At 42.5% G+C, this 25,858-nt stretch overlaps 1 protein-coding gene and 1 pseudogene across 4 annotated transcripts in view; both read right to left on the bottom strand.

The window, feature by feature from the left end:
• The window catches only part of AK4 (adenylate kinase 4), a 124,265-nt gene that overhangs the window by 42,832 nt on the left and 55,575 nt on the right, over positions 1-25,858 (bottom strand). For 3 of the 4 annotated variants that reach the window (XM_071220934.1, XM_024565501.4, XM_045199467.3), the window contains exon 2: positions 20,290-20,563. In XM_071220934.1, the coding sequence (XP_071077035.1) occupies positions 20,290-20,434 (145 nt within the window). In that variant the 5' untranslated portion in view covers positions 20,435-20,563. Of the gene's footprint in view, positions 1-20,289; positions 20,564-21,085; positions 21,159-25,858 lie in introns of those variants that run through there. The other variant, XM_071220935.1, reaches the window with a different exon arrangement.
• LOC128780367 (ubiquitin-conjugating enzyme E2 variant 1 pseudogene) lies at positions 24,600-25,176 on the bottom strand (annotated as a pseudogene).

The raw sequence follows: 25,858 nt of genomic DNA, 5'->3' as shown, positions 1-25,858 counted from the left end.
TAGAAGAGAGTAAAGGGGGGATACATGGGGATGGAAGGACACTAGGGGTGCAGCAGACACACAATACAATACACAGATGATATTATTATAGAATTGTACACCTGAAACCTATAATTTTATTAACCAGTGTCACCCCAATATCCAATTAAAATAAAAATAGAAAGATAAATTAAAATATAAAATGACAAAAGTAAATTGTTGGTGTTTTGCTCATTTTATCGCATTAAACTACTGCTTATCTTAATTATTTTCTTTTTGGTGCCCTCAAATTTTTCATGCAGAGAGAGTGCCTCACTCCTCACACCCCAGCCTCGGCCCTGCCACCAGCCCTGGGAGGTGGCTCTACAGCTACTCTCATCTGTAAGTGCGTAAACAATAAAGACTAGCTACTTTGCCTAAAATTGTAGAGTGCGGGTGGCCAGGCCAGACTCCAAACCAGCTATGTGGCTCAGAGCCCATGGTCCTACAGACAGCTTACTACCTCTCAGAGCTTCGCATCATCACTAAGGCATTCAGCATAAACCTACGAAATCCTGAATACTAAGAAATAACATGTGGAAAACAATCCCAATTAACTGTAATTGATGATAATCTGAGCACATTTAGTCATGACTTGTTTGTTGCTGATCAATGTCCTGCAATGTTGAGGTAATTGCACCGAACTCCTGTCATTTTTCTAATTTGTCCCTAATTCTTTAGCCATCCTAACCCTTGGAACTGGTTATACCTGGTTTGGAGTCTGGCCTGGCCACCCGCGCTCTACAATTTTAGGCAAAGTAGCTGGTCTTTGTTGTTTACGCACTTACAGATGAGAGTAGCTGTAGAGCCACCTCCCAGGGCTGGTGGCAGGGCCGAGGCTGGGGTGTGAGGAGTGAGGCACTCTCTCTGCTTGAAAAATTTGAGGGCACCAAAAAGAAAATAATTAAGATAAGCAGTAGTTTAATGCAATAAAATGAGCAGAACACCAACAATTTACTTTTGTTATTTTATATTTTAATTTATCTTTCTATTTTTATTTTAATTGGATATTGGGGTGACACTGGTTAATAAAATGATAGGTTTCAGGTGTACAATTCTATAATAATATCTTCTGTGTATTGTATTGTGTGTCTGCTGCACCCCTAGTCCTTCCATCCCCATGTATCCCCCTTTACCGCCCCCCCCAACACTCTCCTCACTTAAAAGGACAGGACTACAGATGCAAGTAGCCTGAAGTATCTAGTGCCAGTACTTAGGTTCTGAGATGACCCTGGTATATATTCTCAAACACTGTCAGTTTTATGAGGCTCGCTGAGCTACAGTGTGCATTGCAGGACAATGTATAGAAATACTCCCAAATAATGTGTTCATTTACAAAGAGAGTAGAATTCAGAAATAAATCCACTTAGCTCCGATGGTCTCAGCACCATGGGAGCTAGTGGTGGTGGACAGTGCGGTTAAAAGGGGTCATAATGAAACAGGCTGAAAAAGAGCCTAGAAATGATACGGAAGAATGGTTGTGGGAACTAGGGCTATTTTTCTTGGGGGGAAAAAAGACAACTCAAAAGTTGGGGAAGTGGTGCCTAGCAACTATTTTCAATGATCTAAAGAACTAGTAGATTTAATTTATGTGACACAAAAGACTGAAGTTGGATAAGTGGATGACAGCTTATGGGTAACAGTTTCAAGGAGCTGGCTTTCATCTCAGTGTAAGGGAAGAAATCTCCCACAATGAGACCTGTCCAGCAATAAAAGCCTGCCTCCAGAGGAGGGACACTGCTATAGAAAGGATCCAGCACGGAGTGGCCACTTGGACAGAAGACTTAAAATCCCTTCCAATTCCAAGACGTTAAGAAATAGAAACTTAACACATTGATTGCTATGCATAGTGTTTAGTTCCTAAAAACCTTAGAAAACTAAAACAAAACCATGAGCTTAATGGAAAGGAGGTCTTACACTTTCATTTTATTCCAAGCTAGATTCTTCATATTTTTAATTACTAAGCCACTGAAGTAATGCAAGTTAAAAATCAATGTCCCTTTTGGAAGAACTAAATTATGTCCTGAGACAGTATTTATAGCTATAATTTAAGAAAATTAAGACACTACTCATATACGCAAGTCAGTATTTTATAGCTATCCTGCATACTACACTGGCTATTCTCACCAAGATCTATAGGTATCATGTACAAGAAAAAAATACAGAAGCAGCTGAGTTAGAATTTAGGGAAACAGAGCAAAGCAAAAATCGAATCAGATATACCAGCAGCCCAGTAAATTAAAAGAGCTTGGGAAAAATCTATCCAATCAGACAAATAGGTAATGTTCAAAAACAGTCCATCTTAATGATTAAATAATTTTTATCTTTTTTAATCCTTACCCAAGGACATGTTTCCATTGATTTTTAGAGACAGAAGAAGGAAGAGGGGAGGGGAGAGAGAAAGAAAAAGAGAAACACCGACGGCTCACGCACCCCATGCACCCCAACCAGGGATCGAACCCACAACCCAGACATCCAGGCATGTGCCCTGACGGAATCAAACTGGCAATGTTTTCATGCACCAAATGAAGCTTCAACCAACTGAACCATGTGGCCAGGAACACAATTTTTAAAAAGCAGTTTTGCATTCTGGGAGTCTTTCAAAAGAGGTACACACATAACTTTAACGTAGGTATTTTTGTTTGGACAGAAATGGAAACAAGACACATTGAAAGATCAATAGAAGAACAACAGAAGTAATCAAGAGCTTACAAACAGTGAGCGCGTGCTTGTGGCCTTTGCTACACACACACGCACACCCGTGCACATGTACATTGCCTAAACCCCGATGGATTATGCCAGCGATTCCACTGATGCACTACACTCACTGGGGAGGACTTTAAATGGAATCAAAGCATTATGCCACAGAGAAGGGAACAAACCACAGAGAAGCCTCCTACTTGCCAAGCATTTTATAGAGATGACCTCCCGCCCCTCCCCTATCTGGCCCCCCACCCAGTACCCCTGCGAGGTAAGAATTCTTACAAAGGAAGCCAAGTTAATTAACTTCCCCCCAAATGTACAGAGCCCATTGAGCCTAGACTCCAAAGCCTAGCTACATTTTCTCTATGCCATACAGCCAACTCCTGCACCTACCACTTGCTATGCCAAAACCCACTGGATTCTTCCACCTGGAACTTCCCACAAATACGCAGGTATGTTGAACTCCTTATCCTCCCCAATTCTGGACTGCCCTTTCTATGAAATGGGGACACTCTGCCCCCCAATCATTGAAGTTCAACCCTTCAAAGGGCTGCCGTCGGCTCTGCCTTTCCACCATTCCCACACACAATCATACTAAGTACTGCCGTCACTACCTCAGCTCCCCCCAGACCCCCTGCTTGCCCGTACCCTATGCCTGATCTAAACCGCTGTGACACAACCGCAGCTGTGCTCCACTTTCTTTCCACTACAACGCACTCCATACTTTGCTATGATGAACAACAATCATGCCACTGAAGGAGTTTTAGGAAGGCACCGACTCCCACAGACTTCCTATTTATAAACTCAATCGGAATTACATGTAAGCCCCAAAGGACATTTCTAATTTCCTGCCTATAATTCCTCCAACTCTAGGTTTCAATCAAAATACCCCTAATTTTAATTACCTACTCTCAGCCATGGTATGACCCCTCCTGCTCCCGCTTTTCCACCTGCCAGAATCTTACCTGTCCTTCAAGGCTCCATTTCAATACCATCTCTCCTACAGCTTTCAGTTACCATGTCATGCAGAGGAGTAACAAACAACATTTTTTAATGTTTTAAAATATTTTATTTATGTACTTTTAGACAGAGGGGAAGGAAGGGACAGAAACATCAATGAGTGTGAGATACATTGATTAGTTGACTCTCACATGCCCCTAACTGGGGACACGGCCTGCAACCCAGGCATGTGCTCTGACTGGGACTTGAACCAGGGACCTTTTGGTCCACAGGTCCATGCGTAATCCACTGAGTCACACCAGCCAGGGCACAAACAACTCTTCATCCCTGATGGTAGGTTAGACATTGGAGATACAAAAAAGAACTCAAAAGTTTATACAAGTAACTTCTCTCTTCTTCACTGATCTTATTAAAACTTTTTTATATTCATTTTTAGTAGCCCTCAGTATATTCTGACTTATAAAACAATTAATTGGGCATATGCTTTATTGCTTTGTCAATTCCTTAAAGGTGGAGACCATTTTTTTATTCCCATTAACAGGATGCAATGATTTATTATCTGTGACATCACAAGCACAATAAAAGAAAAAGATAAACTGCACTTCATCAATATTAAAAATGTTTGTGCTTCCACAGATTTAATCACAAAAAGAAAAAAGACAATTCACAGAATGAGAGAAAATATATACCAATCATATTATAATAAAAAGACTTATATCCAGAATATATAAAGAATTCAACAATAAAAGGACAAAGGAGCCCATTTAAACATGGGCAAAGGTTTTGAACAGACATTTCTCCAAAGATACACAAATGGTCAGTAACACATGAAAAGACATCATTAGTCCTTGGAGAAATGCCAATCAAAATCACAATAAGATACCACTTCACAACTACTAGGTAGCTAAAATTAAAAAGACAAGACAGTAAGTGAATGTAAGGAGAATTAAAACCTCATTCATTGCTGGGGGGAATGCAAAATGGTGCAACTGCTTTGGAAAACAGCAGTTCCTCAAATTGTTAAACATAGTATCACCATATGACTCAGCAATTCCACTCACAGGTATGTACCCAAGAGAAATGAAAACATGTACCCACACAAAAACTTGTATGTTCATAGCAGGAAACAACCCAGGAGTCCACAACTAATTAATGAATAAACAAAATGTGACATATCCATACCATCAAATACTACCCAGTAACAAAAAGGAATTAAGTAGTGATACACAGCACAGTTGAACTGTGAAAATATGCTGAGTGAAAGAAGCCAGATACAAAAAAATCACATATTATATAAATCTATTTATATTTAATACCCAGAATAAGCAAATCAATAGTCAGTAGATTGGTGATTGCCAGGAGCTGGAAGGAGGGGGGAATGGGGAACGATGGCTAATGGGTTACAGGGTTTCTTTCTGCGATAATAAAAATGTTCTAAAATCAGACACTGATGATGGCTGTACAACTCTATAAAATGTACTAAAAACTACTGATTTATAGACTTTAAAAGAATAAATTTTATTGTATGCAAGTTTGTCTCAGTAAAGATGTTATACATAAAAAAACAAAGACAATAAGACAAAAAACCCCAATTGCTTTCCACCAGTTATACTGAAGCTCAAACTCGTGGTCCTGCCTCAAGGTCCTTTGCCTCCCTTTCCAGCCTCCCCTTCTATACCACCTCCTCCTCACTCACAGTGCTCCTGAGACACCGCCTTCCTCTCCGCTTCACTACAGAAAGCTCACTCCTACATCAAGGTCTTTCCACATTTGTTCCCTCTGTCCCCAAATCTCTACACATCTGGCTCCTGCCCTCATTCAGAGTTCAGCTTAAACAGCCCCTCACAGAGACGTTCTTCAACTTCGCGATCGAAAGCAGTCTTCCTGGTCACTGTCCATTATTGCATTGCCGTATTTATTTTGTGGTACTTGCACAAGATAGAAGGTATGAAATGTAAGGAACACAAGGTTTCCTTTGTGCCAGGCCTAGCACTGCTTGGCCCGCTGAGAATGTTAGTTACGATGACCAGGCCTCCAGAATTACAAAAAGTGCCAGCATCACAGGTTGCTGGTCAAGAAAACTGCTGAAGAACAGAAAATAGTTAATTTCTAGATTCTTGGCAATTTGATGAGTAGGGGTGACTCTGCATTATTTCAATACTATCATTCTCACTGGTTAAATAAGGGATGCTTGACCTGTCATTTAATTAATATAAGAATTCTTGGAATTTAGAAGTCAAATGTTAAAATGTAACACCAGCCATCTACTTGGACTTGGTGAAGCTACACAAATGAGACCTTCTGTACCATGTCTCAAAGGTCAATCTGAGAACTAAACTTCAAGTGGTTGGGGGTGGGGAGGCACAGAGTAATCCAAAGCCTCTACTACCTGCCCACACTTTAAAAAGAAAAAAAGAAAAAAAAACTGGTTTGCTGAAAACCAATACACAGTTGATATATCTGACCCATTGTGAAAGCATACTGTCTAAAGTTTTACAAGAAAAATATAATTTCCAAGTCTTTAAATCTTCTCACAGTGCTAGAAAACAGACCAGCATTATATAATATCCTTTAACAATTTACTTGGCGGATTTTAAAGGAAACAGGCAATTCAATATGCCCTTTATAATGGGTATATTTATATATAGCTAAAAGCCTGGTTCCCAGTTTACTAGTTTCATGATTAGTTGCCATCACTTGAGTTCCAGGAAATTGGAAACAGAAGTTTAAAAGTTTCATAAACTATGGCACAGTATTTGTGTGTACCTTAATAAGCACAAGTACTGGAAGCTGGAAAAGATGATAGGGAGCAGATACTATAATCCTTTCCTTTGATACCACTTTAGCTCACCTGGAGTCACTTCACACAGCATCCCAAAGGTAATTTTTAATAGGCAAATCCAAACATCACTGTCCTATTTAAAACCCTTCGACAGCTTTCCAAAGCCACTAAATAATATCCAATCCATTCCAGGACCCGTAAGGCTCTATGTGTTCTTCTCTCTCACCTCACTCCCTTCCACATTTCCCTTGCCCACTAGGATCACTGGTTTTCTTTCTGTTCCTCAAACAAGCTGTGCTTGTTTTCACCTTAGGACCTTGGTGCTTGCTTCTCCCTAGAACACTCTGATCCTAGATCATTACATGTTCATTCCTCTGGCTATTTATCTCCCAGAGAAGTCTTTCCTAATCACATGACCTAGAACAGCTACCTTAGCCCTCACTACTAATTCATCACCACTTTACTTCCTTCACGACATATATCTATTGAATACCATCCTATTTATTCCATATGGTCTCATCTGTCTTCTCAACTTCTTTGTCCCCTCAACTCCCCATGGACCTGCACTTCTAAGAACAAAGGAATATTTGAGTAGGTAGTCAAAAAACATCTGTTTATTGAATGGGATATTATATAGAAATTTAAAATGCTTTTGAAGAAGCTTTAAAAACAAAGAAAAAATTATCATAATACATATATAAGTGGAAGGGGAAAAGTTATCAATTAATATAACCCCAAGTTAGTTCATTAGGGGTAGCAGGGCAAAGACACAGGAAAGAAAAAAACAAAATAACATATTAGAATTTTCAAGAGTCAGGGTGGTATTACAGGTAGTTTTTATTGCCTCTTCAATTTCTCCCACAATTTCACATTTTCCAAATTTTCTAAAAGGTATGACTTTGATCACATAAAGTTACTTTTCAAAAATGATCACCCTGAAAGAATGCTCAGATTCCGCAGCTCCTGTGGCTATGGCAGACCTACAGAGCGCGTTATTCAAGTCACAGATAGCTTTCTACAAATATGTGTGAAAACCCTCAAAGAAACCAGAAAAAAGATAAGGGGATGCGCAATGCACCTGCAGACTGAAAAGATGCCTCAAAATTTGACAGATTCCTTGATCTGGGCTGTATCCCTAGTCTCACCAAGCTTGAAAAAAAAAAGTAATATAGCATATTCTAGAAATCCTATAATAAGCCAAGACCCTGTAGGATCTACACAAAGGTTAATATAAAGCTGTGTTAGATACATTGCTGAACTCTGTCTCTCAAGTCTCTTTAATAGAGCTCCTTTATCCTTTATCCTCCAATTCTCAGAAGTTTTCACTTAAGTAAAAAAAGACAGATATTTATACTTAATAAGTACTGGAAAAAATCCCCAAAATCCTGAGCCCTCCAAACTAGGTCATCTTTTCAGAAAAGAGAGACACAGACCATAGTCTAATTTGAAATGCTAGTCCCATCTGCAAACCCAGCAAGAGCTGCAGTTAATATTAATTAAGAACACAAATAGGTTTATCCTTGAACATCTTCTCTCTCAGTCAAGTCCAGGATACTTCCAATGAAAATCTGTTAACTTTCCTGCACTTGAGACAGATCAAGTACAGAAGAATGTGATTTTTAAAAGTACCGCTATTTTTCCAACCCATAACAGAGATTCTCAGATTCTTCAGAGGACGGTTTCGGTCACACATCACTCAACAAAGGAAGCTATCACTACATATAAAAAGTTTTAATGGGCCCTAGCCACGTGGCTCAGTTGGTTGCAGCATTAGCCCATACCTCAAAAGGTTGCAGGTTTGATCCTTGTAACATATGGGAGACAACCAATCAATGTTCCTCTCTCCCATGGATCTTCCTCTCTCTCCCCCTTCCTCCCTCCCTCTCTCTAAAAATCAATAAAAAATATATCCTTGAGTGAGTCCACGTAGGTGTGTGCACTCATACACACACACAAGCTGATGTTCCTTATGACAGAGTGTAGGACCCAGCTCCTGTCAATCTCAGATAACTCTCCCTTCTATATACTCATGCATTAAGCTAAAGAAACTGTGAGCCAAAAATTTGGGGGAGAGTCTTCAAATACGGTATTTGATAAGCCTCAGCCTGCATTGCTTCAGGCAGCCTAGGCAGAGCCAATGTGCCACGGCTAGCATGAGACTAATCTCAGATCTCTAGTAATCTGAGGTTGCCACCCCAAAATATGCCTGTTTGGGATATTATTTTAGGCTGGTTCATTTTGAGAAACAGCAGACATGGGAGAAGCTCTGAAAAACAAGTATAAGTTACCCTTTATAATAGTTAGAGTTGTAAGGGAAATCTCCATTTGTCAGGGTGTTTCCCTCACTGTACCAGGCTTGCCTTCACTATTAATGGAAAAGGCTTGGATTTAAATCTGAATCTTACCCTGTCTACTGTGCTTTTCCTGATAAGTGACTCTCTACCCAGAACATCATTTTTTTTTTTTTTGTCTTTAGCTTAAGGTATTTGAGGTGAGGGCTTCTACCATTTTGCCCACTCACTTTTCTTGGGTCTCCCCCATGTATGCAGGAGGTACATGTTATTAAATTTTTATTTCTTTTTCTCTTGCTAATCTTCCTTATGTCAATTTGATTGTTAGACCAACCACAAGAACTTGAAAGGATAGAGGAAAAATTTGCCTCTCCGAAAGGTGGGGAGCCAGTTAGGAGGTAAGCATTCTTACCCTGCCAGCCTCCCTGAACTCTATCTTCCAAGCTCGGTGGAAGTTAGACTTGGTGAGCTAATTTTAGCCTGGCAGGAGAAAATATTGATGAAACTAGTTTCTGGGGCAACAGTGACTCTGGTAAAGACTTGGTTTGAATGTTCTTATTTTCGGTTGATCCTGCCCTTCCCAGAGATGGTAAAAACAGGGCCCCTCATGGTTCTGGTTTGCTGATGGCCAGAGGATATACATTCATCTGGTGGGAAGTGGAGTAGGCTGTGGATCTAAAGATAGAGAATTTTTTAAAAAATGAAGTTACCCTACTCTGTTCAAAAAGGGGGGCAGCAGAGAAACACATGGTTCCCTATATTTTGCAATAGCTGGTTCTAACTCTGGTGATGTAAAGTATGTAACCAATAAGGGCTGCAGAGACTATCAAAGAGATAGGAAGACCAATACCCAATAGATTTATGGCTTAGACTAGGCAGAACACCAGCTTCATCCAACATGGCAACTAACTTCACACATCCCACACCACCATGGGCACTGTGATCAGAAACAGAAAACCCATATAAGGACACAAGATGGCAGATGGGGCTCTTTCCAGAAGTCTCTACCGCTTTCCCAGAAAACTCCTGACTATTCCTCTCCTGGCCTTCAATTATATAAGCCTCAATAAAAGAAGTAAGTACTAGGGAGGGATTGCTCTGCCTGTGGAGTACCCTTCTCCCTGTCCTACTGCTTCACTAACAAACTTTCACTCACGTTTGAATTCTTCCCTGTGGGAAGCCAAGAACCCACAATGGGTCACAGACCTCCAGATTCCCAGACCTCCAGACCGTCTGCATCACTGGGACTGAACTTTTGCATCTTGGTTATCCTTTGCTCTCTTTTGTGGGGGCCTCATGCTTCCTTGGTTAAACCATAAAAAGCTTATTAGTTTGAGTTGCTATTGAGATTACTAGATTCTACTACCAAAGGCCAGATGATGGATTCTTTGAATTGGAAAAAATTTTAATTTGGAAAATTTTTAGAGAGCTCTCATTATCAACAGTTCTTTTGTAGCCACCTATGGAAAGACCAAATACAAAGAAATATAATGGCTAGGCTTCTTGATTTGAGCACTCATTCTAGCGACCCTGTATATAAGTGGATCAGTCTATGGTGTCATTTAGGTGGCAACTCAGTTCTTTGAGGAATTTAAAACAGCTGTCTTGTTCTACAAATTTGTCTTTACATGCCCAGAAATCAAAGCCTATACCAAACCTCACCTATTCATCTCAAAAGGCTTGTAAATATAGGCCTCAGGAAACCAAAGTCCTTTTAAGAGGAACTTTGTATCTTTCCCTTTGCCTTTGAGATGTAAATACCTGGTCTTCTCCAGGAGTTCTTATCTAGGCCATCTTTACTAAATGTACATTTCACAGAGGTAATTCTTTTCTTTTTTCCAGAAATTTTTTCAAAGTTTAGCAAGCATGCTCAACTATTACATACACTTTTTTTACTTATTTATTTTAATAGAGGTAATTCTTATCTAAGGAAAAAAGGGGGAGAGGAAGGTCACCCGACTGGATTCCACTTCTTTTAAGGAAACCAGGAGGTCTGTTTGCATCAGTTTGTAAATTCCTGTAGCTGGATATATGTGTGTTGTAGATGTGTGATGTTTTCTACACCCAGGTGGTACTGATACTTTGTTAAAACAGTTCTATTTAACTGGCTTAAAAACAAGCAAACACTTATAAATTAAGAATTGGGTGTTCTAGGTGTGGAAGAAAAGGGGCCACATGCCAAGTCTGACAAGCTCAAGGGAGGCCTGCATGACAGCCTTGCAAACTTGGAGACCTAAAATAACCACAAAGGGTGGTCTGAAATTTAAACATCAACTAAAAGCTGTTCATGGTGGCCAGTCATGCCGTAGGCTCCAACCTTCCCTGACAAAAGACAATCTTTTATCTTAATTGAGCCTATTCTTTTTTTAAATTTTTATTTACTTATTTATTTTATTTTATTTTAGACGGTAAGGGAGGGAGAGAGGGAGAGAAACATCATTGTGAGTTGCTTCTGGCGCCCCCTACTGGGGACCTGGCCTAGAGCCCAGGCTTGTGCCCTAACTGGGAGACTCTTTGGTTAGGAGGCTGGCATTCAATCCACCAAGCCACACCAGCCAGGGCTGACTATTGTCTTTTTGCATCTACAACAACATACCTTTGGAACATCAAAGTAACTTCACCTTCACCCGACCCCTCTGGGCACAACAGCGGCACTAGAGCAGAGACCATAAATCCCCTCATTGTTATTATTGTTGGCTATTAACTATCCTGCACCCACCTATGTAAAAGAAGTGTCTGTCTTTTTACTTTTATCCAGTCCCAGAGGTTCCTCAGTCCCACCCCCACTTTGCTTTCTCCCACCTCCCCAATCTATCACCAATGGATTTCAGGTAACCCCCCCTATGCCTTCTTTGATTATAACATGTAAAGTAAGATGCAAAACTGCTGTTTTTCTGGTGTATTTTCTCAACTTGTTGAGATTTTGCTTGCCAGCAATTGTCAGTTTGGCTCAGATAAACTCACAAAAATTCTCTACAGGTTTGAATGTTCTTACGTTGACAAAAAGCATTCTCTCCCTCTCAGGAGCTTGCCTGCCCTTTTCCCTTCCTCCTCTTCTTCCCCTGGGCCCATTACCTTTGCCTTTCTCTCTCAATCTCCAAGGGCCTCTTTTCTGTCTCTGTAACTTGTTTCCTGAGCCAGCTGGCTCACTTTTACTACCTCTGTAATTTTCTAAATAAACTTTCTCATCATTTTAAAAAAATTCGGGCATTCTGAAATTGTCAGAAATAAGGAAATTAACTTAAATGATTTTCTTTCAGGTTTATGTAATTTGGGGAAAATGTTCAAAATTAAAAGTTGTTTATTGGTTTAATTAAAACAGGTGTAGAGCCCCAGCCAGGGCTCAGTTGTTTTGGAGTGTCAGGCCAAACGCCAGAAGGTTGCAGGTTTGATCCCCAGTCAACGCGAATAGGATATGGGAGGCAAGCGATTGATGTCTGTCTGTCTGTCTGTCTCTCTCTCTAAATCAACAAACATCCTCAAGTAAGGATTTAAAAAAAAAAATAACAGATGGAAAGTTAGTATAAAATATAATACTTTTATTCTACGTAGGCTTATAAACTTGTCAGCAAAAATAACAATTTAGAATGATAGCTGACTTGGTGTCACATTTCACAAAGTTTTGGGGGATAACCTAAACATAATTATTGAGAACAAGTAAAATAAATAGATGCAGGTGAAATAAAGAGGTTTTGTGAACTTCTCAGCAATATTTGTTTTAAATAGTTTTTAAATAGCTTCCGCAAATATTTTGGTAACTTGAAACATTCAAGTTTTACTAACTGCATTAAATAATGAAAATTACTAAGTATGCAGTTCATTTCCCAAAAAAGGTGAAATACTGAAATATTAATTGTTAAATAAGTCTATATTTATCTACTTTGGCTCTTATTATAGAGAAAGTAAGATAAATTTGGTTTACTAGTAAACATATCTTGTGTCAGACTGAAAGAATGTAATATTAAAAAGGGCATGTTTCTTGAAATTATGAAGTACACTTGCCAGTAAAAGGGCTTATGTTTCTAGGTTATGAAATGTACTCATAAATTTGGCAACCTAAAGAATGCTAACTGCTTAGTTTTCATTAGAAATCAAGGTTTTTAAGGGTTAAAAATCCCTATATATGTAATTGAAACTAGTAGGAATAAGGGAGAAATCTTTACATGAAGGAAAGTAGGGTGTGTTTCCAATTAAAAAAAGGGGAAGGACAGGGGCATGTGAGATATGGAGATACACTTTTGGTAAGGGAGATGAGAGTAACTTTGTTTAAACTACAATGAGGTTATAAAGGGCAAAACTAATATACAAAAGTTGAAGAGAAAATTGTACCTTGTGTAATTAAACTGACCACAGTTGAATTGTTGTTATAAGGGTTTTAAAAATTAAGCTTTAATATCAATGATATACTTATATAAAGATAAAATTTAATTTTCTTTTATTTGCTAAAAGAACAAAGCTTTCTTAGACTGTCAGTCTTCTAAGAGATTATAAAGGTTTTCCTTTTCAGGTAATCTGTCCAGAAAGCAAATATTCTATGTTCTATCAAACTAATTTTCTGCATTTCATGTTGTCTTAAACACATTCTTGAATACTTAAAAAAAAATGAATCTTCTCAACAGTAAGAGCTAGATTTTGCTAACAATTATGTAAACTTTGTCTTTGAAATCTTTTGTTGCCTTAGTTAAGTATTGTTTCATTATGACCTATGATCCTATTTAGTCAAGTGTTTTAAAACCTTTTGATAGTTTCTGACAACTTCCCAAAATTCCAATTTTTAAAGAGTCTTTTTCCTAAACTAACAATAACTTTGAGATTTTCCTAAAGGGCCCTTGAGTCATTTCAAAGGATATCTCTCTCCTTGTAAGAGGGGAACAGTAAAATAATCTGGCTTATTTGGTATGTTGAATTGTATGGGAACCAAGGTCAAAATAAGTGAAGATAAACTTCTAGGGTATATTGTATGGGTAAAAAATGGTTGTAAATTAAATCAATAGTTGGGACTGTGGGAAACCCAAGACAGCCTCTTGGTTCTTCTAGGCTCTCGGGCACACTCCATTTTTCAGTATTTTGCATTCCTTCATCCACCATAGGGCAATTCAGTTGGACTTCATTCCACTGCCACTTAGTATGGATTATCAATATGTTCTTGTCGTATTTATGTTTCCAGATGGGTTGAAGCCTTCCCCCCCCTACAAGGCTGATACACTCACAGTGACAAAGAAACTGTCAGAAAAAGTGTTTCCCACCTGGATATACCTTCCACAGTTTCTAGTGTTTGAGGCACCCACTGCACTGGGTAAACCATTGGAGCCTTGATGAAGGACTTGCAAACTTCTTAGAATTATCATTATCACCCTCAATCATCAGTCAAGGTTGAGAGGACTAATGGAAAAACTGGATTCAAGGAGAACAAGTCTTATTTACATGGAAATGAATGAACTGACAAGGATGATTATACTGTTTATGACTTTTTGTTTGAAATATTGATCTTTTACATCTTTTGTTTTCCAGGGATAAAGAAAGCTGTTTCTCTTCAACTACCTATGATAGATCGACTTGGTAAATTATACCTTTATGAACAGAATAAAAACATTTATCTCTTCCTCCCTACCTGATCCCTCCAGAATTTGGGACCTCTTAGCGAATAGCCTTATTTTCAGGGCAATATAGTTGTGTGCATAAGTTCAGAAAGAATCTATTTTCCTTGTAACAGGACTCAATTCGAAACACTGGTTTTATTACCAGGGCTTTGACTAGAATGTCATTTTGAGAGAGATATGCATAGACTCAAATATGACCAGATAGCTTTATGGAACTAAGATCGCCTTTGGGAGCCAATAAAAGGCCTCTGAAAAATACCAGCCTGATACCTTGCTTAGAGTTCCAACAGCCTACCTAGTGAGTAAAGGTCACTTCCTGGCAGGTACAGGATCCTCAGGATATTTTGGGGACCTCAAAAACGGAGGACTATGCCCAAATCTATAGATACTGTAGGTGAAGTCTAATCAAGCCCTTTGCTTGGCTTTTCTGGCCTCGAGAGGCTATTAAAAGTTCAATCTAGAGATTCCTTATGAGAAAGTCCAGCAAAGCAGATCTAAAAGAACCTATATAGTTAATTATTATTCTTGTTGAACTTGCACAAATAATTAGGCCAAATTTACTGAAATTAGACTTATCTTGCAATTAAATTAGTCTTAATTTGGCCATCTTTGGTAAAATTGAGGATGATTTTAGAGGGAAATGTTTATTTCAGTAATACACCTTTATGGATCTAAGACTCTAGCACCATTCATTGTCTTTTGAGATTTTGTTTCTATCTGTAAACTGGACAGGATCCCAAATTACTCTAATTTCCTCAAATATTTGGCTGAACTCTACAAACTAGTGTTTCAAAATTTTCTCTCATCCTTGACTTGGAACCACTGAGAACTATAACTGTCCTTTTTCCAGAAGTCCTGCAAACTGCAACTAGACTATTTGATACAAACTTTAAAAAATAACCAAAATTGCCACAATAGCTCAAGTTTAGTCCATCTCCAGACCTGGCATAAACCACTAAAAACATTTGTCTGAACACCTAATTGAAAGGACAAAGTCAGCCCCCTTTGCTATTGTGGCACCGTTTGCCTAGCAGGCCTATGACCTTGCTAACATGACTTCCATTTCAACTCTTCTGAGCTTGTCCCCAGGACTGGAAATCACTGGAAGCTAAAAGAGAACTAACACTCCCTACAGCCACAGGCAGGAGATAACATTGGAACAAACTGTAGCCTCAAGTTACAACACCCAACAGCCCAGGGGCCCACAGCCCAGAGCAACCCCCACCCTTTTTTAATCCAATTACAATCCAATAAAAGCTCAAATCTCCTCCACCCCTCAGTGCTGGAGTATCTCTCTACACCTTGCCCCTCTCCTTCCTCAGAGAGTGAATAAAAACTTTATTCTTTACACTTCCTTCTCTTTGTGAATTGGTCATGGGATCCCCTTAGCACTGATGACATCAGAGACATTTCAACCTGCAAAAGCAGCACTGAGCCTGACATCTAGAAATCTTCAGTGGGCTCAGAAACAGATTTATAATTTGCTCCAATCATTAACCTTTTTTTCTTTTTGGTCTCCACAGATATGCCTCTTATTAATTACCTGATTGCTTGCTCAATATAAGCCCAATGTTTGGAGCTCACCTGCAAGACCACATCCTGAAATGAGACACAACTGCTTAAGTGATCTGACCCATTCTCAAGACTAAGGCTAGTTTAATAAAATCTAGAACAATCTATCAACAGTGCTTCTGGAATGTGAAACTTCTTACTTGAGGTTTCAAAGATGGGATTGAAGGGGAGCAGAAATTGCCACCTCAAAATATGCCTCTTTGGGGTAGTGACTGTTTTAGACTGGTTAATTTTAAGAAACAGCAGACAGTGGAGAAACTCTGAAAACCAAGTAGAAGTTACCCCTTGTAAAAACTAATTGCATTTATAAGGGAAATCTGTATTTGTGAAGGTGTTTCCTTCACCGTACCAGGCCTGCCTTCATTGCCAATGGAGAAGGGTTGTAAATCTACATAACAATTTTATCCTATTTATTGTGCTTTTCCAGGTAACCTCCTATAAACTGACTCTCCATTTCCAACATCTTTTGTCTTTAACTGAGGTGGTATTTAAGGTGATGACTTCTGCCATTTTGACAAAGTGCTCAGTTTTCCTAGGTCTTCCCCATGTATGCAGAAGGTAAGCATACATACTATTAAACTTTTATTTCTTTCCAGCTAATCTACCTCGTGTCAATTTGATTATTAGACCAGCCAAAAGTACCTTGAAGGTGTTATAGAGGAAACCACAGGCCCAAAATAGCATCACTGGCGCTAAAAGCCTCTGATACCAAATGTAGACTCAATACTGGGTCTAAGTACATTTTCATCCTCTCCGTAAACAGAATCAACCAGTCTGGACTTTTCTGGTCAACACCAATAAAGTAATCTGTCACATGGGCCCTATATATACCCCAGAGAAAGAAGAGGCATCTCGGTTATACAAACAGTCACGGAGATGTAAAGTACAGCATAGGCAATACATTCAATGATATTGTAATAACTGTGTAAGGTGTTACATTACATGGGTATGAGATTTATCAGGGTGATCAGTTCATAAGGTATATAAATGTCTAATCACTATGTTGTACACCTGAAACTAATATATAATAATACGTAAAATCATGTGTCAACTGTAATTGGAAAATAAGTTAACTTTTAAAAAATCATTCTCTTTTAAATAAAGACCAATATAGGAATAAAAATTAAAAAGGAAAATGTGCATGATAAAAAAACCCTTCCCATTCTCCTCACTCCCCACCCCCTTCAAAAAAAAAAGAAGATGATGTCCTGGCCCCAAAATAATCTTTTTTCTTTTATTAATGGTTCTTTGCCCAAACCTTCTTACTTTAAAAATCTTCTATTTTGTAAACCCCTGAGTGCCCCCCTAGGTGCTAGATAGGATGTTGTCCCATTTATGAATACTTAATAAAACCAATCAGATGTTCAAATTAACTCAGTTGATTTTTTAACAAAGGATAGAGAAAAATTTTTCCACCCCCTCAAAATCATAAGTACAAACTTTTACCATAAAGCCAAGCTAATTAATCACAATGGATTTGATCACTGGATGCTGTTTGACTCCTCCTGGGGAAGGTATAGATAGAATTCCTGACCCACGCCTTCCACACAGACTTTGTCGAACTCGTATGCATCAGTTACTTTGCTAGATTCCTCTCCTCTGTGTCTCTCAGTAGAAACTGGAACATGGGGAAAGCAGAAGGGACAAGGGGCACCAGATAATCTTAGATTTTGCTACAGTTCCCAGCACCTAGGAGACTGACACATAGCAGGTACTCCGTAAATATCTCCTGGATGAATCTGACAGACATTTGCTGCACTTCATTATAACTGTATGTGACAGAAGCAACTGAACCAACAAGCTATGGGCAAAGGAAAGAGACAAATTCTGCCAGGGCAGGTAGGGGAGGAAGATTTCCCAGAAGCAATGAGCTCCTTCCCTGAAGGAGCAGCTTTTCACCAGGCAGAGGCTGCGGGAAAGCCATGTGGACGACAGTGTGCCCTAATCAAAGCTGGAACAGATGGCCTGAGCTACTTTCCAATTCAAATTCCTACCGAGGTTTTATTTCCTGGGGTTTTGTTGTGTTTCATCATCTCCTTCAAACCTTCACTATAAAGGGGGTACATACACAGGGGTTGTTGTGCTTCTCTACCCAGGAAGCTAGCTAAAAGCGAACAGCAGGTAACAGAGAAAGAAATACTGTGGAATGTTTTATTTACTAGGCAGTAAGCCTGTAACTCTTAGGCCTTCTGAGAGAAAAAAATAATCTGAGAACACCCTCCAAGTCCACTAGAAACAAGCCACTTTAAAAACAAATTTGTATCCTTTATTTTTCTGCTTCTCTAAATGGGTTCATGCAAAAACTACTTGATTCCCAATGTGGGGGGGTGGGGGCGGATGGTAATCTAAACATTTTATAGTCATTTCTTACTCCAGGGAGAAACACTGAGGAGTAAAGGGGGTGGAGGGAGGGAGTTTAAAGATAGTTGAAAGAGAATGAAAATTAAAATTCAGAAGAAGGGAAAGTTAAAATGAAAAGAAATGAGAATAAGGGAAAAGAGCAAGTGGAAAATTTTCAAAACCTCTAACAGCAGAAATACACCACTTCCGATCATATTCTCATAAAATGGAAAGGGCCACTAATGCAGCCCCAGCATGGACGGTGTGAAGCCCTTCATGCCAGCGGAAACGAGTCACAAAGTCAAGGAGAGAGAATGCTAGGAGATGGGCTCAATCCCAGCTATCATTTCCTCCCCTCACTCTGCCTCCCTCTCCCCACCAGGGGCAAGCCCCACCTATCACAAAACCCTTCGGTGGGGAACCAGACTCCCCCCTCACACTGCTCTCCCTGAAAACTGAGAAGAACTGTCCCAAACATGGAAAGAATAAAATGCATTTTAATGTGGTATTAATGTTAAAATCGACCTAATAATTGATGTAACAATACCCTCCCCCCACCCCCGAGAAAATTCAAGCTGTAACCTGGTACACAGAACTGTTCCGTTTGAGAGATGGGCGTGGGGGGCGGGGGGAGGCCGGGGAGAATTATTGAAAATCCAAGTAAAAATCTGCTTTCGGCCCTGACCGGTGTAGCCCAGCTGGCTGGGCGTCCACCCGCACAGCACACCGCGGAGGGCCGCGGGGTTGCGGGTGGATTGCCTGTCGGCGCACACGTAGGTTGCGGTTTAGGTCCCCCACCCAGGCGCTTACCAGAGGCGAGCGTCAATGCTTCTCTCCCTCGCTCTGTCCCTCCCTTCCCCTCTCTCTAAAAACAAATAAATAAAAATCTTTTTTAAAAAAACCAACTTGCTTCTATAACCTGTTTAAGAGATAAAAAAAACTCAGCCTTTGAGACTCCTAACTCCCATTTTTGAGCTTGCTTTCCAGCACAGTCCTCCACCCACCTCTGCAAACTACTGTGCGCCTCTGTGATGAAGACCCCTGGGCAATGACCACCTTGGACAACGAGAACAGCGGCGACTGTCAAATACGCCGTTGCAGTAACAAGTTTCCAGAAAGGAGTGGCTCGTTAGGAGCATCGGCATCCCCCGAGGGTTAGGCACCTCACAGCGGCGCACCAGCCACCTCTCTCCCTTCGGTGCCAGTTAATGAGCTGGTGTGAACGTGGGGCGGAGGACAGCGCAGGGCCATTCTGAAACCCCAAGAGATCAGGCCATCTACATCCCCACATTCATCATGCAAGCCGGGGGAGGGGGGGCATTCTTAAAAAGCCAGTTCTGTGGAACCTTGATTCAATGTGTGATTTATCAGCTCGGGTCTCCTGACCGCCAGGCCCAGGCTTGGGGAGGAGGGGACTTCGTGGTGACAATTTACCTCCGAAGCCGACAGGGAACAGACAGGCTTTTCAGAGCCACCCGGGGCAGTCTGGAGGCCCGAGGGGACACGGAGGGGCTGGAACTGCGCGGCTCCCATCACCACTGCGCCACAGGTTCCCCGCGGCGGGCGCAGCCGGGCGGACTCCCACAGGTGGGCGGCCTGGGGGGCCTGGGCGAGACGGGGGGGGATGGGTGGGGGGCGCGGGATGGGCCTGAGGCGCAGCGGAGGGGGCGGCTGTGCCTGCAGGAAGCAGGGCGAGAGGGGAGCTCGGAGTCGCCAGCTACCTGGTCCTCGCTCCCTCCGCTGGCGGTTACAGGCTTCTCCCCAGGGCAGGAGGAGCCCGGCGGAGAGAGGAGCCGCGCGCACCTCCCACCTCCTCCCAGCGCGCCCCGGCCTTGTCCCCGCACGGCCGCGGCCCACCGGCTGCATGCGCCCCGGCACGTAGCAGCCTGCACGGCCACGCGCGGGCGGGGGAAGAGCGCCCGGCCGGAGGAGACCTGGCCCCTCTCAGCCCATTCGTCTGCCCGGCCTAACTGAAGGGTCCCGCTTCGGTTCACAGCGGCCCTCGCCCGCGCACCCTGCTCACCCGTGTCGGCTTTGATGTTCTCCCGCAAGAAGTGGCCGCTGGAGAGATGCTGGAGGCCAAAGTTCTGGGCGATCCTCTGGCACACGGTGCCCTTGCCGGAGCCGGGCGGCCCGAGGATGACCGCGCGCAGGAGTTTGGAAGCCATTGCCTTCTCGAGGAGTGGGGCGGCCACACGGGCAACCCGGACAGCGGCCTCGGAGAAGCCCCGGGAACTTTGTTTCTTCGGCCCCCGCCTCTGACAGCCTCCGCTCGCTCCGGGACTCGCTGGCTGTCGCTGCAGGGGAAGGAGAGACTTTTGAGACAGCCCCTCCCCTCAGCCCGGAGGCCCGGCGGCTGGAAGGCGGAGTGCGGAGCCACGCTGCACCTCCCCGCCCTCCGCGCGCCCACGCCCGCGGGCTCGGACAGGTCCGAGGACCCCGCCCCTGGCAGGGTCGGCCTCCGGGGCTCAGAGGTCGGCCGGCCAGTCCCACCTCGGTCCCACCTCGATCCCTCCCTCTATCTCGTTCCCAACGTCCGTGCGAGGACGGGGTCGGGCATCGGACGCCCGCCCCACACCGTGCGCCCGCCCCCTGCCGCCCCAGGCCCCCTGCCGGGGATGACCCCCTGCGGGGCCCTCGCACGTGGGCTGTGTTTAGTGCGCGCCTCCGCCCCTCCCCGGCGGCGGCTGTCACATCCCACGAAGGCGCGGCGATGCCGCCGCCTAGACGACCCAGCGACCGTCTCCGAACGCGCTTCCCCACCGCGAGGAGCCGGAGGCCGGCGCCTCTCCCCCCAAAGCAGTCACAGAAACACACACCTTCGCCGGGACGCCGCGCTCTCCGGGACCGGCCTGCAGCCGGGATCCCGCGGGCGGCGCCGCCTCCGCCCGCCTCCGCCTGCCCCCGCTCCGGGTCACTGCCGGCAGTGCGGGACCCGCGCCTTACGTAAGCCGAGCAGACCGGCTCCACGCGAGACGCCGGCCTGCGCCGCTCCCCTGCCCGCAGCTCCGCCAGCCCGAGCCCACGTGCTCCCCGAGACCCAGTAGAGGCTGTGGGGGCGAAGGGAGGTAGAGAAGACTCAAGGGACTGAAAACCCGTTTTTGTGGTCGCCTAGGGACCCAATCAACCGCTCGAGGAAAAGAAAAATACAATTTATTGAGCGCCTGTTGCATGGCACGTTGTGGGCTAGGTGAGTTTCTTAGGCAACGACCATTCCTGGTAGGGCGGTCATTCACAGGTGAGGAAAGGAGACCTGGAGTATGGCCGTTCATTTCACTCATTGATTCATTCATTCAATCAACGTTTATTGAGCGCCTAAGGTGTGCCAGACACGGGCGCTTGGCATACAGCTGTGAACCACAGACGGAATCCCGCCCTCGTGGAAGCCACATTCCAGCGGGCGTCTTGAACCCTCGTCTGCCTGACTCCAAAGCCCAGGCTCCTTGGGGCGAAAGAAAGGAAGGGATGACCACTCACCTGCGCTCAGGATCGTGTAACCAACTGATGCCAGGACGTCAGGGCTCCGCTGTTGACACTACACTTACAACTCATCAAGTCCACATGGGTGCTATCGCCTCCCTCCCCTCCCCCACATATCCAAATTCCTGTGATTTTAAATCAGTTCCAACCCTATGCAGCCTCCATTTCCCACTGGGAGTACTGTGATAACTGCTGTCCCATTAGTCTCTGGCTTCCGTCAGTCCATCCTCACAGCTGCCAGAAATACTGCTAAAACTGCCAAATCAATTTCTGTTATTTCACTTCAGATATTATTGTCCCTTCAGGATACAGTTCAAGAAAAAAATCCAGCACAGGAACACAGATGCCTTCCATATAGCTTTGCTTTCCACCAGCTCCCCTTCTCTGCACTTCTTCCACAGGCTTCCTGCCTTTGGGAAATCCGCTGCAGGTTCTGAGTGCCACCAGCCACAGCTTACAGATAGGGAAGGACAGTGTGCAGAAGAGCGTCCTCTATATTCCTGGCTGCTCTATGTTAGGACGCTGGGGGTGGGAGGGAAGGGCCTGGCACAGTATCCTTTCCCCACCTCTGGCAGCCCTTTTCCTCCACACACAGACAGCCAGGCAGCAACTAGTGTCTGGCTACCTGGGCACGCTCATAAGTCACCAATGCCAGGGCAGCATTAATTCCATAGGCTCATCTCCCTCTCTAAAATATCTGAGTTTCTGTAGACCTCAGGGGGGTGTTAAACTGTTCAGCCCTTCACCTGGGAACAAAGAAGGGGTGGGAGGAGTGTAATCTCCCCTCTTCTTCCTGCCATATGCCCTATAATATATAGCAGATACTTTGTGCTGGTTCTCAAACCTGAGCTTGCCACAGAATCACTCCAGGGGCTTGTTAAAACAGATTGGTGAGTGCCACCCGCTTGCTGAGTTTCCGATTCTGTAGGTCTAAGGTGGACATTTCTAACAAGTTTCCAGGTAATGCTGTGGCTGCTGATCTGGAGACCACACTTTTAAACCCCTGCTCTAGTGAAATGAGCATTGAGACATGGGAGCTGGTGGTCCCTCGATTCCTCTGCCTGCTGTGGGATGTTGGGCCCCTGAACTCACCTCTTTCTAAAATGAGATTGAATTAGTATACCTCCAAAGGTCCCTTTGTGTCTACCAAGAATTGATTCTGTAAATTCCCACAGGAAATACAGCTTCTAGCCTCCACAAAAACCTTCCCTTATCACCCAATTCTTTTGCCTACTTTTGAAATGTCTTCACCAACATCACCTTATGGTGTCATGGAGCCACTCCCACGGTCCCAGGACTTTGTATTGAGGAGTTTAGGAGCTTATATTGTGAAGCAGAAAGAAGAGTTGTGACACAGGTAAACTTAGAGAACCCCAGTGGGAACGGAACCTAGCATTTCACAAAAGGCCACTCAAAGGACCTTCCCTGTGCACACAGCCACATCAGGGCCGCGCAGCTCAGCTACTGTTTGGAAGCTGTAGAACCAGAAGAAATGGGCTTTGGAGTCTAACACCCCTGGGACTAGACTGCAACAGCACCATTTACGAAGTCTGCAAGCTCTTGACCTCTGCGAGCCTTTGTTTGCTTAGCTGAAAAGGGAGATGATACTTACCTCATAGACTTGTGGCAAGGCTGAAATGAGGTAATACTTATAAAGGATTTACCACAGTGCTGGGCATATAATAAATATTTCATCATAAATATCATGGACATTTTAACAATAGGACAATTACTTGGCCTCTCATCTCAGTTCCCAAACCATGAGGAATAAATGAACTAGTGTGACAAAGAACCTAGCAGCTTCCCTGGCCTTAGGAAATGATAGCTATTCTTATTTCATATACTCATGTAATCAACTTCTTCCTATTTCCTTTGCCTAAGGTTTTAAACCCATTTACAATTTCTCACAGTCTACACAATAATATGCATCTATGTGTTTGTTTGCCCTGTAAACAAATGAAACACTAATGGCAGAGGTCAAATTTTAGTCATCATTCTATCCTCAAAAATACACAGCACTTTGCCTGTAATGACTATTTTGTTAATGTTGGCAGGTCTCCTTCCTCCTCCCAATACATATAACACTAAGCAGCATAGCCTCTCAGCAACTTCACTAGATGGTAATATGAAGTCTACATTCACACATTCCTTCATCAGAGTCTCACAAGCTTGCAAAGAAGGTAAAGTCCTTGCTCCTATCTTACAGATGAGAAAACTAAGGCTCTAAGAGGTTAGGTGAACCTCCCAAGGTCACAGAGCTAGTAGGTGGTACAGCAGGGAGTCAATCCCAGATAATGTCGTGTTGAGTATGGCACTCCTGTTTGTTAAACTTCAGTCATTTCTATACCACTTCCATAGTTTTGCCATAACCTGGTCTCACCTAGCTCTTAACTGCTTACCATGCTTTTTAATTTTAATTTGATTTGTTTAAATAATTTATTTGAAAAAGAAACTATATATAGTTCACTAACCATAAATAAAAAGATAAAATACAATGAACACACACAAAAAAATAGGGTTGCCATATTCCAACTAAAATCTTTGACCTGTTGAGTTTCTGGGTTTAATCTTTTTTTGCTGTTGTTAGTGGAGACTTTTTATTACTATTTTAAAGTATAAATGGCAATTGGTTTCCATTACAGCTCACATTCAATATTATTCTGTATTAGTTTCAGGTGAACAGCAAAGTGGTTAGAGAGTCATATACTTAACCAAGTGTGCCCACCTGACTGAGTTTAATCTTCATTGAAAATAAAAAGGGGGTTCTTTACCAAGTATTAGAGGGGTACTTAAGACATAGAGCATCTAAATGAGACTTTGTGTTTATCTGTAATTGCATAGCTCAAAATGAAATTAGATAAGGAATGCATTTTTTGTTATAGCACAACTTATATATTGCACTTGGACAAAATTAACATCATTTACAGTATCTTAAGAAAAATTGTCTTTGAATGGGAGCTTCCTTTTCAGTATTTTGAGTTCTACAAGATGTATTTAGAAAATTTACTACTGTGGAAAATTAAGACTGCTTAAATCGAAGGGGTGGAGGGGCGGGCCTGTGGTTTTTCTTTTTGATTAATTGCTGTAACGCCGTCCTTCAGGCAGCTGAGGGAGTTTCATATTTTCTTTAGACATCACTGGGCACTGAAGCTCCTGCGGGACAACTTTGATATGATATGAGTTCTGCCATTTTGGTAGCACAGATATGGCTCTTGGGTCCACCGCTCCATTAGAACGATTAACTCCATTCATATTAATTTTTGTTACAAATCATACAAAGGGGGGGGGTTGCTTCTGGGCATTTAGGTCCACCTTCTATTTTAAAGCTATATATTCAGTTTTCATAAATTGTCTGAGCCCATGGTGGCTGCCATCTTTCATGGAATACTTTTTTAATATTTGGTTTAATATTACTTGAAACCAGATCCATGTACCACATAGAATCATCCCTAACACCATATCAAATTATGTCTTGCATCATGAGGGATGCATGTCACACACTCTTCTGTACCTCAAAGGGTACCTTTGAAATGTAATTTACTATAACTCACCAGTATTTTTAAATGATGTGTTCACCCCAACCAGGGTTTACAGATATGATACTGATCCCACTTAAGTTAAACCCCCATTCTTCTAGCTGTCACTTCTTGGTCACTCTCTATCATAATTTCTGGCTTATATTTGTTGGACACTGTAGGATGTTTGAACATAGTGGCTTCATCTTTTTCATCATGGTCTCCACACAGGTAGATACAGGATAAGGACATAGAGAGTAAATATTATTGAATGGTTGACTTGCTGCTGAATGAATGAGTGGACAGTTGTCTCTCTCTTTGCCCTCTGTGAAGATTCTCTGGATACACAGAAGAAAGGCTAGTGACTTGGACATGCCAAGATGGACAAAACTTGAAAATAAGAGGAAGAATAAACAAGATTTCATTCTGACGGTACCCCACTCCTTTCTCCCTATAGGCACTCATTAAATACTCAAGAAGCCAAATGGTTCATTGAGAGAATGAACGGATAAATAATGAATGTGGCATTGTGAGCATATTTTGTGATTACAAGAAAAAGAAATATCTTATCCCCCAATTTTTCTAGCCCACATGTTT

The sequence above is a fragment of the Desmodus rotundus genome, chromosome 3 (assembly GCF_022682495.2).
Source record: "Desmodus rotundus isolate HL8 chromosome 3, HLdesRot8A.1, whole genome shotgun sequence".
Classification (NCBI taxonomy): Eukaryota; Metazoa; Chordata; class Mammalia; order Chiroptera; family Phyllostomidae; genus Desmodus; species Desmodus rotundus.
The sequence above is the reverse complement of the archived record's forward strand: the minus strand, read 5'-3'. Positions and strand labels throughout refer to the sequence as shown.